At 43.9% G+C, this 19,458-nt stretch overlaps 1 protein-coding gene across 1 annotated transcript in view; it reads left to right on the top strand.

Moving 5' to 3' along the window:
* Positions 1–1,315: 1,315 nt before the first annotated feature.
* The window catches only part of Osbp (oxysterol binding protein), a 31,623-nt gene continuing 13,480 nt past the window's right edge, over positions 1,316–19,458 (top strand). The window contains 9 exon segments of the mRNA XM_027406637.2: positions 1,316–1,358; positions 1,361–1,481; positions 1,483–1,677; positions 5,995–6,203; positions 8,734–8,984; positions 13,321–13,519; positions 13,766–13,868; positions 14,151–14,205; positions 14,395–14,526. Of these exon segments, the coding sequence (XP_027262438.2) occupies positions 1,325–1,358; positions 1,361–1,481; positions 1,483–1,677; positions 5,995–6,203; positions 8,734–8,984; positions 13,321–13,519; positions 13,766–13,868; positions 14,151–14,205; positions 14,395–14,526 (1,299 nt within the window). The 5' untranslated portion in view covers positions 1,316–1,324.

The raw sequence follows: 19,458 nt of genomic DNA, 5'->3' as shown, positions 1-19,458 counted from the left end.
AAGTATAGATTTTTGGCTATTTTTGTTATAATTTACAACAGCTCAATGCTGCACTAGTTACTGAATTTGTGACCCCCCCAACACAAGCTGTAATAAAACTCATCAAACCTAATGATTCGACACTCAGTACAAAACAAAACAACAAAAACCCAACAACAAACAAGAATAGTAGTATTTGTGTTTTTACCACACTAAACCTAACAAAGGCTTTTAGATCTGAAAAGAAATATAAAGGCCGGTAGGTCTTTGCTAATCTATTCTCCCCGGAAACTAGGTCGGCAAATAGATGGTCAGAATCAGCAGAAGTGTATAACAATCTAGAATGAAAAGACAGAGGGTAAACCAGGAAAGGGACTAGGATGGGGGTGGGAAGTGGGAGGCGTCGTGGGTGCAGGAGGGAGCTAAGGAAGCTCTTTCTGGGCTCTTCAGGAAGCAGGGCCTGAGAAGGGAATCCCTAGGAGGACCCAGAAACCATCCATCTCTATCAAGACCATCTGCAAATCTTAATTCAGGAGGGAATTCCACAACACGCCCACATCAAAGAGCACTTATAGCAGTCCACCGCTTCCTTAAAGCTGCGAACAGAAGGGCGCGGCCCACTCCTGCGTCTAGGAATGTATTTGATGTCTCGGCCTTCCCCAGCTTTCACTGACAATTCCCAGAACCAATCATCTCCAAGCACAGCTCCGCCTCTCCATCGACGTGTGAAAGACATAGATATCAGCCAGTAAAGAAGAAGAATGACTTTGTGAAGGCCGGACTCTGCCCCTTTTACCTCAATGCGTTCAATAATTGGTAGAAAGGCTTGAGCAGCTGATGTCAACCACCAATGCCTAAGAGCGGAAGAGGACGAAGGGCAGAGCGATGGGCGGGGGTGACGTGGCAGTGACAGAAGCATAAACTGAAATGACTGGCGGAAATAGTAGCCAATCAGAGGCCAAACCGGCCGGGCGCTCTGCATTCTCCCGTCCTCGGACTTCAGAGAAGCACCAATGGCTTTGGAGATCTGCCTGATTGACTTTCCTTTAAGCCAATCGAAATCAGGCCTGGAGGACGCGTCGCGCCCCGAGCTTCTCACTGGGCGGAGTAGCATGACAGGCCCGAGAGAAATGCCAATGTCCGCGGGGTCTTCCGCAAGTGACACTTGGCGGCACCAATCGCCGCCCTCCTTCCCGGCGGCCGAGCCCTCCTTCCCGCGGCGGGGCTGGCGGGGCGGGGACGCTGCGCGGCGGCGGCTGAAGCGCTAGCCGTGTTGGGCGCTCCGGGCGGCGGTGGCGGCGCTCGTAGGCGGTTCCGGTCTTGTCTCTCCGGGCGGCGGCGGCTCATGGCGGCGACCGAGCTGAGAGGAGTGGTGGGGCCGGGCCGGCCGCCATCGCAGCTCCGGGCGGCGGCGGCGCCGGTCCACCCGCGGTGGGAGGCGGCGGCGGACGCGGGGACGCGGGGCCCGGCTCCGGGGTGGCGTCCGCGTCAGCGGCGGCGGCGGGCGCCCTGGCCCGGAGCCGGGGGAGTGGCGGCGGGCGGCCCGGGCTCTGCACCGCCAGCCGCCGGCTCGGGCGGTTCGGGCGCCGGAGGCTCGGGCTCTGCTAGAGAGGGCTGGCTCTTCAAATGGACCAATTACATCAAGGGCTACCAGCGGCGATGGTTCGTGCTGAGCAACGGGCTACTGAGCTACTACAGGTAACTGCTTCCGGGGCGCCACGCTCACCTGGCCTCCCCCAGCGCAGCCCACGGGCCCGCGCTGTCACTCTCCTCCGGCCGGCTTCGCAGCCAAGGTCTCTCTGGGTCCCTGTCTGTCACCTGTGCAGGCTGACAGCTTGCAAAAGTCATCCCCTCCAAGATTTGACATGCCGCTCCTGTCCCCGCCATCACCCGTCTCTGGTGCCTCGTCTGCCTCCATCCCTGGGTCTTTCCTGTCAGCAATTGTTTGGAGAGCAGCTGCTCTGCCATTGTATTTCCGCTACCACGTGGGTGCAATCGCTAATTCTGCAAGTAAGGCACTGTTGTGAGGCTAGAGCGGCACAGACAGAGCTCGGGCACTGCCCCTCAGGAACTTACAGTGGAAGTTCTAACTCCTAACTTCATGTGCTCCAGTCTCGCAAATTAAAAGTTCCTGACACACTCTTGATAATTCCTGCCCTTGCTTGCTCGCTCCACACATTCAGACATCAGAACACCACAGACAGGGAGACTTGGGGATTCTGTCCACCATATATATGTCTTACCTCTTTAAGCGTGCGCTTACTTTCTCGGTCTGGACAGCCCAGAATGGAGATGTGTACTCTTGCTATAGCTTTTACATTTGCTTGCCCCACCTCCTCCCACAGGGATGATTGTCTTAGCCAGAAGTCCCGTGCTCTTTTTAGTTTTACTTACATTTTATTAAAGGAAGTATGAGTGTTTTTGAAATGCTTATTTTGGTATGGGTATACTTACCGTGACTCATAACGTGGTAATAACATGTCACACTTTGGGGCTTATATTACTAGACAGAGCTGTTGAGAGGTGATTTGGGGATAGATCATAAGCATTCCCAGTGTCTGGGCATTGAGGCTGGATGCCTTACATGCAACATTTCATTCAGTACTCATAGATCTCCTAGCTTCCTGGGAGTTAGGACATGTTCCCATGTTCCTGACAAAGAAGCAGACTCTCCCAAGGTCTTAGAGAAGTGAAGATTTCAAGTTAATGATCATACCAATATAACCTAAAACCTAGGTTAGTGTTACATGAACCAATTAGATACAGAGATAATTACCTAAAACAGGGTTTATAGATTATGGTTACAATGTGCTTCATGCAAAAAGTACATAAGTATACTTTAAGAGGAATTTGCTTAGTATAATGCCATTTTTAATTGAAATCTCTTCCCAAAGGTCATCCAGTTTGGGAACCCAAGACACTGATCTGTGTAGAAGAATGGTTCAGCCTGTATTTCTTTTTAGTTTCACCAGTAGTCATTCTCGATACCAAAAATTTCAGAGTAAGCAAATAAGTTTCTCATAAACAACATTGGCTTGTTTTTTGGAGACTTTTAACGAAAGCTTGAAGACAAGACTTAGAGGTTGTCATGGGGGCATTGTTATCTTCTTCTCAAGCATAGAAGATGCTGTAAGGTAGCTCATCCTCTATGCTTAAGCAACATTAGTTGTGAATCACATTTGCATTGTTGTAGTTTGACTTTGTTTTAATGAGCCCTTTTCTTCTGCTCATCCAGAACTCAGTTTAGGATTATAACATGTATCTAAAGTTTGACCCAAAGTTTTGCCCCATTTATTCAAGCTCATATCTTGTTTCTATTCTAATGTTCAGTTCTTTCATATCCTAACTTGGTTCATAAATCACTAATGACACTGATTCCCCATTTTCAAATATTGTTCATTATGGGATGGGCATGGTGATAACAAGCTTTAATTCCAGTAAAAGGCAGAGACAGGCAAATCTTTGTGAGTTCGAGGCCAGCCTGGTCTTCCAGGGCAGCCAGTGCTATACAGAGAAACCCTGTATCTAAAAACACAAAACAAACAAACAAAAACAAAACCCAAACAAACAACAAAAAAACCCACATAAAGTAAATCTAAGAAAAATTAAAAATATTCTGTGGTCTTTGTAATCCAACCAAATTCTTGAGTGATCTGCTTTTCAGGCTATTTGGTTGTTTGTTCAGTATCAATCTTGATCAGTGCTGACCTTGGACATTAATAACTTACCTGTTGCCATCTCTTTGTATTTGTTGTTACTTTTACCTTCTTTTTCACAGTAGCTGACTCCATGTAAACTCCTTCTGAAACATACAAAAATATACCATTAGTCTGTCCTTGCCAACTAGGATGGTCCCACTCACAAACCAACCAATCAACAGGGTCCAGTTTATCAATCTATACATAACCTTACACTCCCAGGGAAGTACCTCCTTTCTACAGCATTGACAGTTTATTCTTCCTGGTATGGTGCCTGTGATCCTCATTTCTTTTCTAGAATTATTTAACTATGTTATTCCTTCTCTGATTGTCATATGTCCAAAACCTAGAGTCTCTTATGTATGCCATTTCTAAAATACCTTTTTCCTTCATAGACTCCATCCTCTAATGACAGAGAACAGACGTGTGCAAGCCTTCCTTTTATCGTTCTTATGTTTCTTTACATAGATACCCCATAATCTATTCTCTTATACAGAATCCCAGCACTCCCCAAACACCCCAGGCTATAGTATTGGTTTTTCTTTTAGCTTCTAGAGATTAAATTACTATTTCATCTGGCCTTATCAGGCAAGAACTTTTCCTGCACTCTCAGAATCTTTCCTGCCTCGGTTCTAAACATTTATAACCATAGGTGTGTTTGCCTGAGCCTAAGAGCTGTAGTCAAGCCTGCTTCCCTCCCATTGTTTCTTAGTGTCTGTTAAACAGCTGTAGACTTTCTATTATCCGAGAAGCTTCTTTGGTGCATGAAGCCGGGGAGGCAGAAGAGATCCTAGGAGGTGGTTAGTGAAAAGTGCCAATAAGGAGGGAGGAATGTGATGGAGGCCCAAGTAGTAAGGGTAAACTGGCCTTCAGCTGTGAGTCTGTAATTCAGCCTGCATTATTCATAATGTAACTGAAGCTTGGGGCTGAGAGGTAAGAATAGAAAAAGCAGGAGTTCACGTTACAGTGGCAGGTGCAGGACAAGGAAAATGGCCAGTCCTTTGAGACCCCTACCCCCACTCCAGGATCCCCTGTTGCTCATTAGTACATTTGAGAAAGAAAAAAAAGTTACATGTGATGAAGTGAACAACAGTGGATCTGTCTTCCTAAGGGCAGTAAACAGACTTTCTCAAACATACTAAATCTTGGGTGTCTGGAGAAGGGTGTGTGCCCTTCCTGGCATGTAGGAATTCTGGATGTGCCAGGTATATTTGGCTGCTTGGCTCTACTGCTTTGTAATGTGGCAAAGGACTTTGACCTCTTTATGTTCCGATTTGGACAGGGAAAACTGCAGTTTCAATGTGAAGGTCCCTGGGCATAGCCAGCGGTAGTGAAAAGATGAACACAGTTTTCTTTGCATTCTCAGTAGTGCTGTGAGTTTGATGTTTAATGTGAATCTTGATATTTTATGTCAAGTGCTTTGTAACTTGTTGTTACCAAGTAATGTTGTAAAGTTCAAAAGTTAGTCTATTAATAGAACTGTCAGTAGACATTGGGGAAATTTTTACACCCAGTCCTCTTGAGTGCAGACCTGCTGAATCTTTCCTGGCTATTAATAGGATGGCTTAGAAGTTCCCACCAATAAAAGTCTGGAACTTAGGAAACTGCGTTTTCTAGAAAGATTAAAATGCCTGGTGATTCTTTTGTGGTTATTCTTTAGTGTCTCAGACAGATAGTTATTTCTTATCATTTGAGCCATGACCAATATTTAATAGTCTAATCGCTAAAGATTTATCTTTTATACACTTTTGCAATATGATCCTAAGTGTGGCATGACAGTTCTCATTTGGGCTGATTTACAGTGAGGGGGTGGCTCAGTGTATAAAAATGGAGCTATTCTTAGAGAATGAGAGTGTCAAAAATTTTTGTTGCACAAGGTTATAAAGTGTTTTATAACTTGCTAAGTAAAAAGTGTTTTCTGACTTCAAATGGGCATGAGGGAGCTTTGTTAGGTGAGGGAATGTTCTTCACTTGGATTGTGGTAGTGGTTGCACAATTGGATCCATTTGTCAAAACTCATTCAGTTGTACTTAATTAACTGCTGAATTAATATTTCACGCAATTTTATCTCAGTGAAGACTGTATTTTAAAGCTAATGGTAAGAGGAACAGTGGGGCAGTAAAATCTGACTCACATTATGTTTATAAGCTCTGAAAGCAATTTCCCAATGCTTACATTTCCAAGGGTTGAAAAATTTGCTAATTCCTAAGACTGCTTAATTTTCAAAGTGCTCAGAGTTATGAAAAAAAAACTAAAAGCAGAGCAGGACAAATATCTATTACCTTTCTGTTCAGCCTTTTTTGTCTTGCTATGGCAGGTCCAAAGCAGAAATGAGACACACCTGCCGTGGTACCATCAACCTTGCCACAGCCAACATCACTGTGGAGGACTCTTGCAACTTTATCATTTCCAATGGGGGTGCTCAGACCTACCACTTGAAGGCCAGCTCAGAAGTAGAGAGGCAGCGCTGGGTGACAGCCCTGGAACTGGCCAAAGCCAAGGCTGTGAAGATGCTGGCAGAGTCAGGTATGGAGCAAAGAAACACTGGACCTGAGTAACACAGGTTTTACCCTTGACTGCAATGTAGCTTTTGATTATGCCCCATGCCTTAGATATCTCAAGCTTCTCATTGGATGTTACTTCTCTTGAGTAGTGGTTCTAAACTGAGTTCAGTCCTACACATGCACATACAGCATTTTTAGTTAAAATAATGAAATCTGGGGTGTGACTGGCACATAGAGATTAGAAGCCAAAGACACTGCTTAATTCCTTATGAGGCACCCCACCCTGCAACAAAGAACCAACTAGCTGAAGTTGAAAAACCTTGGTACTAGAGATAGAACATAGCACTTAGGCTTTTTTTTTTTTTTTTTTTTTTTTTTTTTAATTTTTTTGATTCAGGGTCTTACTAGTAACCTTGGCTGTCCCAGAACCCCATCTTCCAGCCTCTCCTCCTGAGTGCTAGGACCAAAGACATGCTTCACTAATGCTTGGCCTGTGCCTTTGTTAGTTGAGACATAATTATTTTGTTACTAGCTCAGTATTAGGATTCTTACTTGACCTAGGTTTTTTTGTTTTGTTTTTTTTTCTGGCAGTTTCATGTCCCAGGCTGGCCCTAAACTCACTCTGTAGTTTAAGACCTTGAACTCCTGATTCCTCTGTCTCTACCTCTCAAGTGCTGAAATTTTAGGCCAGCTTCTGATAGCTTCTCGTTTGTTAAAGTTGTAACAGAATTGATAGCTGACCTAAAAAACAGTGTTCTCAGGGCTGGAGAGATGGCCCACTGGTTAGGAGTGCATCCTGCTCTTGCAGAGCGTGGGATTTCAGTTCTCAGCCCTGGAATCAGGAAGCTCACAACTATTGTGACTCTGGCTTCAGGAGGATCTGCCATCTCTGACTGCTAAGGGTACACACACACAAACACAACTTAAATAGTCAAAATCTTTTTTTTTTTTTTTTTTAAGAAAATAATAGGATTTGCCCTATTGATAGATAATCATACTGAGCTTGCTTGGTGGCAGAGGACTGAAATGTTCAGTTCTGGCTTTTTTTTTTTTTTTTTTTTTACCAATTGCCTAGCTTATTTTCCATCATTTCCCATACTGTGCCTAGTATGTTAAAGCCATGAGAGGAAACTTCATCGCTTTACCAGTTTTGTGGTGACAGGTTATATCTTGACTTGACCCCTGCCTCAGTCTAGCAGAAAGGACAGGTCTTTTTCTTTTTTTTTTTTTCTTTTTTTTTTTTCTTTTTTTGGTTTTTAGAGACAGGGTTTCTCTGTGTAGCTTTGGAGCCTATCCTGGTACTCACTCTGGAGACCAGGCTGGCCTCTGCCTCCCGAGTGCTGGGATTAAAGGCATGCGCCACCAACACCCGGCAGGACAGGTCTTTTCTTGTTCCTTTTGTTTAATTTGAAGCTGATGTCAGCTCCACAAAGGAGTGACACTGCTGGAAAAACAGTTTGCAGTGATAAACTGTTAAGTACAAAGCTGGTGGTGAGAGGTACAATACAGATTCCTACTTGGTTTATGATTTGAGAGCTCTCTTGTTTTGCTTGTGGAGTAGCTTTAGGGTCAAATAAGTTCATCATGAAGTTCAGCTTTCCCTTGGAGAAGAAAAATGAATAGAGCTTTTAGTGATGTACACTTTATCTCAAGAAGCTGCTCTGTGATGCCCCCCATTTTGCAGAGGGCCAGCATGCCTCCCTAAAGATAATGGTGGGTTTGCAGTAATAATTAGTGTGGATTACATTGGACTCCTCAGGCTTAAAATGTTTAAAAGCTTGTTGCTGGGGATGTAGTACAGTCGGTAAGAGTGCTTACCTACTATGCATAAAGCCTTTGATTCCTCACAACAGCATAAAATAGGTGTGGTGTTCATAATCTTTCAGGAGTTGGAAGCAAGAGGATTAGGTGTTCAAGGTCATCTTAGCTACATAGGGAGTTCAAAGCTAACCTGAGCTGCATTAGATGCTGCCTCAAAAAAAGAGTTGGAAGGCTTAGTTATATGTTCCTAATTCTAAGAACCATCCAGTTTCCCATAATATCCTTTTCATCAGTAGATCTTAAACTTCAGCATACATTAGGACTACTTTAGTCACAATTAGAAACACAGATTCTGGGCCAGTGAGATGGCTTATCTGGGGAGGGCACTTCCTAACAAGAGTGACAACCCGAATTCCACTTCTGAGATCTGCATGGTGGAAGGAGAGAACTGACCTCCACAGTTCTCTGACCTCTCCACATATGTACTATGACATATGTGCCCTACCCTTACCCCCACAAACATAATTATAAATACATATAGCTTTAAAGAGAAATGCAGGTTCCCAGGCCTTGCCTCTGATCATCTGAATCTAAGTGTCTAGGAGTATGACTTGACGCTATGAAGGGCTTCAAGTCTGTGTGGTACAGGCCATGGGCCACACTTACAGAAGACTCCTCTGGAATAACCAGCCCTTAGTTGCTCAGAATTTGCATCATGAAGCATGGTGGTTTACTTGGAGCAGAGTAGGTCCTGATCCTAGAGGCAGAACTTAACCTTGACGTCCCTACAGATGAATCAGGAGATGAAGAGTCTGTCTCACAAACTGACAAGACTGAGCTTCAGAACACCCTCCGAACACTCTCCAGCAAAGTGGAAGACCTGAGCACATGCAATGACTTGATAGCTAAGCATGGCACTGCCTTGCAGCGTTCCCTCAGTGAGCTGGAGTCCCTGAAGCTGCCTGCTGAGAGCAATGAGAAAATCAAACAAGTCAATGAACGAGCCACACTCTTCAGGATAACCTCCAATGCCATGATCAATGTGAGTAAAGGTGGTGCACCTCTGGCTTTATGACACTTCCCCTCTGAAATGTAATACTTTCCCCACCCCCTTGGATCCAGCTGGTAAAGCACTGACTGTACCAGGTCTTGCTTGGATGATGAGTGCTTCAGGTTACATTGTCTGTTGCATGGAACAGGACTGGCTGCCCAGCTGGGAGGTGCTCTGCTTAAATGGTAGTAAGGAGCCCTGTAGTGCACACTTCTTTCTCAGAGCAGCAGGGCATCTGAGGTGCTATTAGTTCGGTGCCTGAACTTCTTTTGTTTTTGGTTTTGCCTCTTTGCTCTTTTTTCCTAATCTAATCTGTCAGAGCTGAAAGAGCCTCTTGAATCATTGGCACTGTTGTGTTCTTTCGCTTCCTTCTTCCTTGGAGTCAGACCCTGCATGGCTAAGGCGTCCTGCCTATGAGATGGCAAGCAGGCCTGGCTCAAGCACTGCTGAGAACTTGTAATACTAGTTAGTTCAGTGTTAGCCTTTGATTCCAGAATACTCCACTTGGGCATTAGAGACTGTGGGTAAATACAAAGAAAGCATCGTGGGCCTTGCTGGTGTATTGCTAGGTATGAAAAGAGCACCAGGTTTTACAATGCTGTTTTTCCTCTCCTGGTAACTGATTCTCACCTGACGGATTGTTTTAGCTCTCATGCACATAAAGACGCTAAAGGACATTTCCCAAGTGAGCTGAATATTCTGTGAGAAATGGTTTTGCAGAGCTTCTCTCCCTATCTAATTAAATGGGTAAAGTTACCTCACAAGTGCCGGATTTCCCTTGTTTAGGGAGTGATCGTGAGAAGAGCTAGTTTAATTCCTGTAGTGCCTGAAGATCAAAGACCTTTTCCTGCCATGAAAGGGAAATATCATTTTCTCATTTTGTTTCTTTGTTACTTGATGGCAGTTGTGTTAACCTTTATTTAAGTGTTGAACACCTGCAGGGCTCTGATTTATCCCAGCCAGAAAGAAGACAAATTAGTTTTTCCTCTTAGGAATTTCAGGAAGGTTAGTCACCCCCTTGGAGTACTCAGCAGGTCAGTGCTAATGCAGGCATTCAGTGACCAGGAAGCCTGGTAATCACACAAACTGATATCCATGGTAAATCTGTAGACTTACATTTTGTGGTTTGTGTGTATGGGTGTTTGCCCTGTATGTATGTCTGTGCATATGGAGGCCAGAAGAGGGCATCAGATCCCTGGAACTGGAGTTATTGGTATCCACAAGCCACTATATATGGGTGCTGGGAAATGAACCCAGGTCCTGTGCAAGAGCAGCCAGTGCACTTAACCCCTGAGCCATCTTCCAGGACTCAAATATGTATACTGTTAGTAAAAAAACAAAACAAAACAAAACTACAAATATCGCAGTCACCTAAGAATGATGGCTAATTGTTATCAACATCACTCAACTTCCTGACTGTCTTTTTTATTTTCCTTATTCTAGTATGAATATTTTTTTCTAAATAAGAAACCCTGCTTTATAGAACCAAAGCCTTGCCTTAGTCTTTTCTCTTGGAAATTGCTCATCTTTGTTCTTTGGGGAATTATTCATCCTCAAGTTCTAGATTATGTCGGGAATGGTCTCTTAGAAGTCAGAACCAAACTTTCAGGAGGGGAATGTAGCTCTGGGAATATATTTGCCTAGCAAGCTCCACGCCTTGAGTTTGATCCTCAGCACAACACACACCAAGTCATCCAATAGCTTGGTAGAAGTAAGCTGTTCTCTCCCTCTTTGCTTCCTTGTCCACTGCCTGTGTCCCTGTTATCTGATTGTTGCCTGAAATGCACTTTTTGTCCTTTGTCATCTGTTTATCTTTCAGGTGATAATAGCAAGGATTTAAATGCAATGTGCATATTAAAAAGAAGCCAGGTATGGTGACACATGCCTGTTAATCTCAGCACTCTGGAGGCTTAGGCAGGAGGAACAAGATTTCAAAGACAGTCTGTGCCGTGACAATAGGCATAGGCAGCACATTGGAGGTGTTCAGTGTGTACTAGGAAAATTAAAGAAGCTAACACGGCATCCAAATGCTGAAGGAGAATGAAAACCTTCCTAGAAAGAAGGCAATATAGACTTGGGACTTGGACTCCAGCTGTGTCCTCCACTGTCTGCATAACCCAGGGAAACCTATCCGTTTTGTGACGTCTGCTTCTTATCTATGAATGCTTTGATACTAGTAGATCTTTCACGGTGTTGTTGAAAGACTTTTGGTAATACATTTGAAATGCTCAGTGAGTGCCTGGAGGTACAACTGTCTCTTAATATTTTTTTTTATTTTAACTTTTGAGACAGGGTCTCTCTGTAGCTCTAGCTGTCCTGGAACTTATAATGTAGACCAGGCTGGCCTCAAAATCACAGAAATCTGTTTGCCTCTGCCTCTCTAGTGCTGAGATTAAAGGCAGGTACCACCATGTCCAGTGATTCTTGCTAAATTTCAATTATCATCAGTATTATTAAAAGAGAATGAGGGAGAGGAATTGGCAAGGATAGTGATGTATGGCATATGTGGACTCCTGAGAGTCTGGCACCTGCTGGTGACTGTTAGAGCAAGGAGGTAGCTAGATGTGAGGCTTGAGTTAGAGGTTAGGGGCAGTGCAGACTTAGGCTTGTGGTCACCTGCTAGAAGAGACTGAGGCCAGTCTTGAGGCAAGCAAACAGGGCTACTGCCTTACTGAATGCTTACTGTGAACCGGTGTGGTTCAAAGTGCTCTGTATAAAGAGTGACAGCTCTGAGGTGGTCTCTGTTGTCAGTCTTTGTTTACAGTGACTGTGAGGCAAGAGGAGTTCTGTAACTAACTAGATGGCAGAAAAGAGCTGTGATTTGAGGCCAACCATCCCAACCCCAAATGTATGCTCCCCTGCTTCTGCTGTGGAGGAATGGAAAGAGATTACAGACTCCAGAATATTAGATAGTCACTAGGACTTTGATATTTGGCTATGAAGAAGGAAGCAAAACTGAAAGAGAGACGCCTCCATAGGGTTGGACAGCTTGAAGGGTTTTGGAACCGCTTTGTGATGGAGAAATTCAAAGGAAGAAACAAGAGGCAGCAAGAGAATGTGGTGAATCAAGCGTGAGGCCCACTGATTTTGAAGTTACTTTGAGCCATTGAATAGGTACTTGGATATTCTGGTCTGAACTCAGAGAGTCCAATTTGGAATCACTGATTTAGTAGCCATTGGTGGACCTGTAGGCAATTGTTGAAACCATGGGAGCAGACATTCTAATAGAACCTTTTAGTTTCTCTGTAACAGGGAATACACTTTCAAGCTTACATTGGTTCCTTCCTTCGTTTATTTATTAAGCAAACTTTATGAGGCTCCTGCTATGTGTTAGGAGCTGGAGACCTGTATATGTATAAGCTGTAAAATGTGTTTTAAAGTTGCTTGTGATCCCTCTGGAGAGATAGAAACTTAGTCATGATACTGCTGTGCATGTGTTAGGTGGAAGTATGCTGAAACTGGTAAGGAGATAGAAGCAACTGGCTGCTCAGGAGTGTGGGTGTCATAGAAGTACCATTTCTCTATAGGTCCTCTGCTTTCTTATAGAAAGGGGAGATGGAAGAGCAGTGCAGGCAGAGTGAGTAGCATATACTTAAGTAGTTAGGGCTAGGGGAAGGCTGTGTGTCCAAGAAATGGTGAGTTCAGTGTGTCTGCCTGTGTTGTACAGTACAGAGGTAACAGCAGCGGGGAGAGGAGGATTCAGGTGGTTGGTGGCTATACCTGGGAGGGCCGTTTGTGTTGTAACAGTAATTAGGATTTGATCCTTGCCATGAAGAGCCAGTAAAGGGACTGAGATAATCAGATGGGGGGGGGGTGTTGTTTTTCTCTACTTCCCATCTTTGATAGTATCCTAAAAAGATCAGTTGTTTCCTAAATAACTAAAATACAAGCAAAGCCAAGTTATCCCATCTCTAGTTTGAGTCAGTGCAGATTCTGTTCTCAGTGTCTCAGTCCTCAGCTTTGGGTTATGTGAGCTTAGTTGGTTTATTGAAAGCAGTTGTCATTCACTTTATCTTTCAGCCAGTAGATCTCAGGTGCAGTTCACATGCCCGCCCTTTGTGCTGCTGCCACAAATGCCTTGTCTGGGTTTGTTGCTCACTTGGTATTTGCTTGGTCCTCGTGACCAGGAAAATAGGAGAACTATGACAACGTTGTTCACTCTTTCCCAAGTCTGACCTTGATTGCAGCACAGAGCTGGTTGTCCCTGATACTGTGAAATAGCAGGAAGTATTAAATTGTCATATGCCTTCTCATGTTCCCAGAATAAGGTTACTTTGTGGGGAGTCTGACTAGTTGAAGTGACATAACGAATACTTTCTCTGTACAGGCCTGCAGAGATTTCCTCATGTTAGCCCAGACTCATAGTAAAAAGTGGCAGAAGTCACTACAGTATGAAAGAGACCAGCGTATCCGACTGGAAGAGACTCTTGAGCAGCTGGCAAAGCAGCATAATCACCTGGAGAGAGCATTTCGGGGAGCCACGGTGCTGCCAGCTAACACTCCTGGCAGTGCTGGCTCTGGTAAAGGTGAGAAGAAAGTTAGCGCTTACATAGCTGTTCCAATATGACCCAGGCGGTTTCTGCAATTGACAGAAGAAATTCTCCACAATTGGTGGCTCATGTGAGATGCATTTGGAGCTGTTGGTTTCTTTTGGCCTTTCTGCTGCTTTCTACCATTGTTGCCATGTTTGTGATCAGTATTTAAAAGAACCCACTGTGCCAGGCATTGGTAAATGTAACCACAGAAAACAAATGAGGCTTTTCTCCTTGTAGATCAGTGCTGTTCTGGCAAAGGGGACATGAGTGATGAAGATGACGAGAATGAATTTTTTGATGCACCAGAGATTATCACCATGCCTGAAAATTTGGGCCACAAGTAAGTTGTCCTTGACTGTTGAAGAAAATGAACATGTGTATTTATATGATGAGAATCTTTCCCAAGAGAATCTGAGCTGGTGACACTTGCTAAGATGTGGGTTTTCTTTGTGTTGAGTAGATGGAAAACTGTCAGCATTCACTGAATTCTCCAGAGACCCCAAATTCATACCCTTTCTAAGTGTGGGCAGATATTTGGCATTGTGCTTCATAAAGAACTGATGAGGCCCAAACTTTAGTTCTGTTCTTTGCTCTAATTCTCCTCTGTTTTTCATCCATGAAGACGTACTGGTAGCAATATCAGTGGAGCCAGCAGTGACATCAGCCTTGATGAACAGGTAACTCTTATTTGGAGATTGTCAGAGTTGAGGGACTTTAGTTTTGATTCCCAAGGACTTGTCTGTGAGGCTCTAAGAGAAATAGAAACTCCTGTTGTTTGTTAAGCATTGGGGGAAGGGAAGGTTATAGATAGCAGATTTTTTGTTCTTTGTGGCTGATTGAATTTGTGGCTTTGTTTTTGCTTCTAGTACAAGCATCAGCTGGAGGAGACCAAGAAGGAAAAGAGAACCAGAATACCATATAAGCCCAACTACAGCCTCAACTTGTGGAGCATCATGAAGAACTGCATTGGAAAAGAGCTCTCTAAGATCCCAATGCCGGTGAGGTCCTCGGATACCCAGAGTGGTCTACTCTCCACCTCAGTGGCACTCTGTAGCAGCTTTAAGCATGGTCTTTATTACCTTGCTAGTCATCCATCATCCCTTTAAATCGGCTTGTCTAGTTCTGGCTATGGATCTGGTATGTTTGCAGATCATTTAGAATCAGTTGCTTATGTTTGATAATATTTATGAGCAATTCCTGTGGCAGGCAGGCAGGCATGAGGCATGTACAGATAACAGCATCACTACTGTCTTCAAGAAGCAGATAGTGGGACTGAGGAGATGGCTTAGTCAGTAAAGGTACTTCCATGTAAGCACAGGGACATAAAAGGTCAGGTATGGTGACATCGATGTCTGCCTTGGTATGCCATGCATTCACTACACACAAACACAACTACCCCCTCCCAAATCAAAATAAAGACTGTAGTAGCAGGGTGTGGTAATTCATGCCTGTTAATACCAGCACTGGGAGGAATGAGTTTGAGACTAGCCTAGGCTACATAGTTTCTTGCCAACCTGGGTTAAAGAGTGAGACCTTGTCTCAACACACACACACACACACACCTACCCACCCAAAACAAAACACACATAGATTAAAAGTCAAGGAAACAAGTGGAGGATATTTTTCCTCTTTTAGTGTTATGGGAAGCCCTATACAAAGGAAACACAGAAATGAAAGTAGTTTATTCAGCTAGGAGATAAGGACCATCTCCATGGTGAAGATGGATATTGGAGCTAGGTATAGTAGCGCACACCTTTGATCCCAACACTTGGGGCATAGAGGCAGGAAGATCAGGAATTCAGAGTCAGCCTTGACTACCGATCAAGTTCAAGGACAGCCTGAACTACTTGAGACCTTGTCTCAAAAATAATCAGAGATGGGATTTGAGTTGACCTCCCTTCTCTAACTACACTTCTCCTGTCAGTCCATACTCTTGTCAAAAGGATCTTAAAACTGAAGATGTGATCATGTCAGTTCTCAGCTCACCATCCTTTAGTGGATCATCGATGCCTTGACTATAATCTGGTTCCTTGGTGGGCTGTGTGCTTTCTCCTGATGAGCAGATCTCTATTGTGAAGATTAGAGTCAGGATAGCCTTTGGGTGTTCAGGCATCTTGCCTCTTCCCTTAGGGCATTACACACATGCTCTTTATGATTGAACTGTGTTTATTTGCCCACCAACCCAAGGCTCTTTGCTGTGTTGAAGGATTTTGCTATAGTGTCTCTTTAATAAACCGCTAGCATATCTATCAGGGTGAGATACTGATCCCCTGTGCTCCAAGAAGCTCCATTGTTTGTGTCTGACAGTGTTCTGCTTGCTTATTTATTCTACAAATTTTTACTGAGTATTTCCAATTTGTCTATGCAATGTCAGTATGCCTCTTAGATAGATGTTCAGTTTATAGGAAGAAATTCCAAGCTACATTAATTTGAATCAGAGGTCAGCAAACTGAGGCCCTGAGGCCAAATCTGTCCACCATGTAAACAGCCATAAGCCAAGAATGTATTTTTATTTTTTTATTAAGTGGTTGGGGAAAAAAAATCTAAAGTAATGTTAATGTCCACAAATAAAACTTTGTGGGGACATAGATTCTCATTCATTTATTTCTGTTTGTGGTTGCTGTCTTGCTGTAGCAGCAGTGTTGAATGACCACCTGGTTCTGAAGGCTTAAATATTTACTGTGTAGCTCTTTACAGAATAAACAAAAACAAAACAAACAAAAAAATGGGCACCTGCCTTAAACAAATGTTGGTTTGACACCTGTCCCAGGCTGATACCTACAGTGTTGGGACCAAGATTGTTTCTGTTTTGTTACCTTCAACTTACGATTAGGTGCCTTAATTCATAGATCTGTAATGGGTCCTTGAGCCATCAGGGGATACTTCTCAGTCAGCTGGAAGATGGAAAAATAAGAGCAGACTGTGCCTTTTAAGGGCACTTCCTGGAAATTGTGTAATCCATTAATCTCTTGAATCTCTGTGGCCAAAACTTACTTATTTGACCATGGCTACCTAGAGAAAAGTCTAAAAATGAAGACTTAGGGTGTGGCAACTGCATGTTTTGTACTAGCTGGTACTTGGAAGCAGAAATAAAATGCCCTTCTCAGCCTCTTGGTACATAGCACCTACGTCTTCATAGACTGTTTCTCATAGGTAGGAATTATATTGTTGCTGTGTGTGTCCTTGATGCTTGGCATGGACATTCAGCAAATACTGAAGTAATTAATTAACTGAGCCCAGAAAACAAATAGGATTTTTTGGTTTTTTGGTTTTCTTTTTTTTTTTTTTTTTTTTTTGGTTTTTCGAGACAGGGTTTCTCTGTGTAGCTTTGGAGCCTATCCTGGCACTCACTCTGGAGACCAGGTTGGCCTCGAACTCACAGAGATCCTCCTGCCTCTACCTCCCGAGTGCTGAGATTAAAGCATGGGCCACCAACGCCCTGCTAACAAATAGGTTTTTACATACACGTTTAATCTTTACTTTTTAAAAGGAGTGATTCCCAAAGGTGAGAATGTAGCCCAGTGATAAGATGCTTGCCTAGCATGTTTAAGGTCCTACATTCCATCTCTAGTACTACAAAACAATAATGGTGATGATGGGATAGTAACAGCAGTAGTAAAAGCTAGGCAGTGGTGGCACCCACCTTTAATCCCAGCACTCAGGAGGCAGAGGCAAGTGGATCTCTGTGAGTTTGAGGCCAGCCTGGTCTACAAAGTAAGTTCCAGAACAGCCAGAGCTATTACACAGGAACTCTGTCTCAAAAAAATAAAACAAAAAACAAACAAAAATTAGTGGTAGTAATTAATTAAAACAAAATGAAGGTTGCCCCACAAAAAAGATCTTAATGAGCATATATTGGAAAAACCTCCAAATAATTGGTGTTTGGAAAATAGAAGAGGACCCACTTGTTCGGGCATTGAGCACCTTATAGGAATTAGTAGGCAGGTGGGCTGGAAAGGCAGGTTGTCACTGTCTCAGATTGTAGATCCTACTTATAAACAGCTTCTGGGCTTGGTGACCTCTGTGTCTTCTTTCCTTATTGACATGGCCATTAGGAGTGTGTAGTCCTGTATCTGCCTCCAGACAAATCATCTTCTCAGGCAGCATTCTACCACAGGAAAGCTGGTGTAGGTTATGGGTTTAGAACTTCTGTTCCTACTGGCGTCTGCCTGGGCACTGCCAGTATAAGACACCAGTGGGAGATCATGGTTCCCTCTTAGGCAGTCTTTTGGTAGCACCTGTATGACTCTAGTTTTCACTAGGCAGTCCTCCCTGAGCTCCTCAAAGTGTTAGGCTTCTGCCATATCCCCTCAACCTCTGAGGTGCAGTGATGTTCCTGCTTTTCTTTGTCCCTCGCTCATGACTGCTTGGTGTTGCTAATCTCTGGTTGTCTTTTGTGGCTAGCTAACTCTAATTGGCAGTGAGTGATGTCCTTGCTTCCTTCTGCTTAAAATACTCACACCCATTTGTTTGTGCTTGGCCTCTGAGTAATAAAATGACCATAATAAAGAGCTTGGCACTTTCAGAGAAGCTGAGATTCTTGGAACATTTATTAGAAGGTGGCTTATATGTAAATGACAGACTAGTGATGTTTGGACTCTGGTCCAGGTCTGTTCTGTGTCTGGTAGCCACCAGTAGGACACAGTTTGTCATGATTTTCCTCTGAACATGTGAAAGTTTTTCTCTATTCTCCCTGAAGTGTTGCCACTAAGAGATTCTGTTGCAGTAAGGATTTGGGTTACACTGGTCACCATGCCACATTCAGGCATCTCCTATAGTGTAGGTGTCTCTGGAGTCTGAGGCAAAAGTGTTACAGGAGGGGATGGGGGACTGGAACTCGATCTGTAGACTAGAGGCTGGCCTCGAATTCACAGAGATCCACCTGCCTCTGCCTCCCAAGTGCTGGGACTAAAGGCGTGTGCCACCACCACCCATCAATTTATTTTATTTAATTACATATATGTGTGTGAATATGGGCTTTGAGTTGAAGTGGCTGGAGGACAGAGTCATGTGATTCCCCACTATCACAGGTGGTTGTGAGCCAATGAGCTCTTGGGAGGTGCCAGTCTCTACTTATGCCCTCCTCACCCCCCACCAATGTTGGGGTTACAAACATGTGCAGCCATGCCTGGCTTTTTTTAATGTAGGTAGTGGGGATTCAAACTCATGCTTGCAGAGTAAGAGCTCCTACCCATCAAGCCCAGCCCCTAGAGCAAATTTTGTTTATTGTTTTGATACGTGGGTCTCCTATTATGTAGTAGCTCTTGCTGTTCTGGAACTCATTATGTAGATCAGACTCAGAGATCCACTTGCCTCTGCCTCTCTGTGTGCTAGGTAAAGGCATGTGCCACCATACCTGGCCTTAGAATAAATTTGTTGTTGTTGTATTTTGAGACCAGGTTTCTCTGTGTAGTTTTGGAGCCTGTCCTGGAACTTGCTCTGGAGACCAGGCTGGCCTGGAACTCACAAAGATTTACCTGCCTCTGCCTCCCGAGTAGTGGGATTGAAGGCATGCGCCACTACTGCCTGACCCAGAACAAATGTTAAATTAGCAAAATTATTTAAAATTTCAAAGTTACCTTAGAAATTAGCTTATCTTCTTGAAGGAGAAGCAGTGTGAGCAGTGTCTATTGTTCACTTCACTAAGTGGGAAGATTAGGCTCTGGCACCCACAGCACTCAGATAATGTTTGTGTAATGAATAGTAGGTGCACATTTCCCCTAGCAGAAGTGCTTCCTCATTCCCTGCACCCGTCTCTACACACTTGCATCAGCTAGTGATTGGGTGCTGTAAGTCGGCTGTAAAATTTGAAAATTGAGAGCATACCCTGCTTCCTCTGAACCCTAGCAGCAGCAGTCTGTGTCTAGCAACACTGTCCTCAGAAGTCAGCTCCTGACCAAGACTCAGCAAGTGACTAGTCCAGGGTAGAA

This window comes from Cricetulus griseus, chromosome 3 (assembly GCF_003668045.3).
Source record: "Cricetulus griseus strain 17A/GY chromosome 3, alternate assembly CriGri-PICRH-1.0, whole genome shotgun sequence".
Classification (NCBI taxonomy): domain Eukaryota; kingdom Metazoa; phylum Chordata; class Mammalia; order Rodentia; family Cricetidae; genus Cricetulus; species Cricetulus griseus.
Note: the sequence above shows the minus strand (reverse complement) of the source record. Positions and strands in the feature narration are given on the sequence as shown.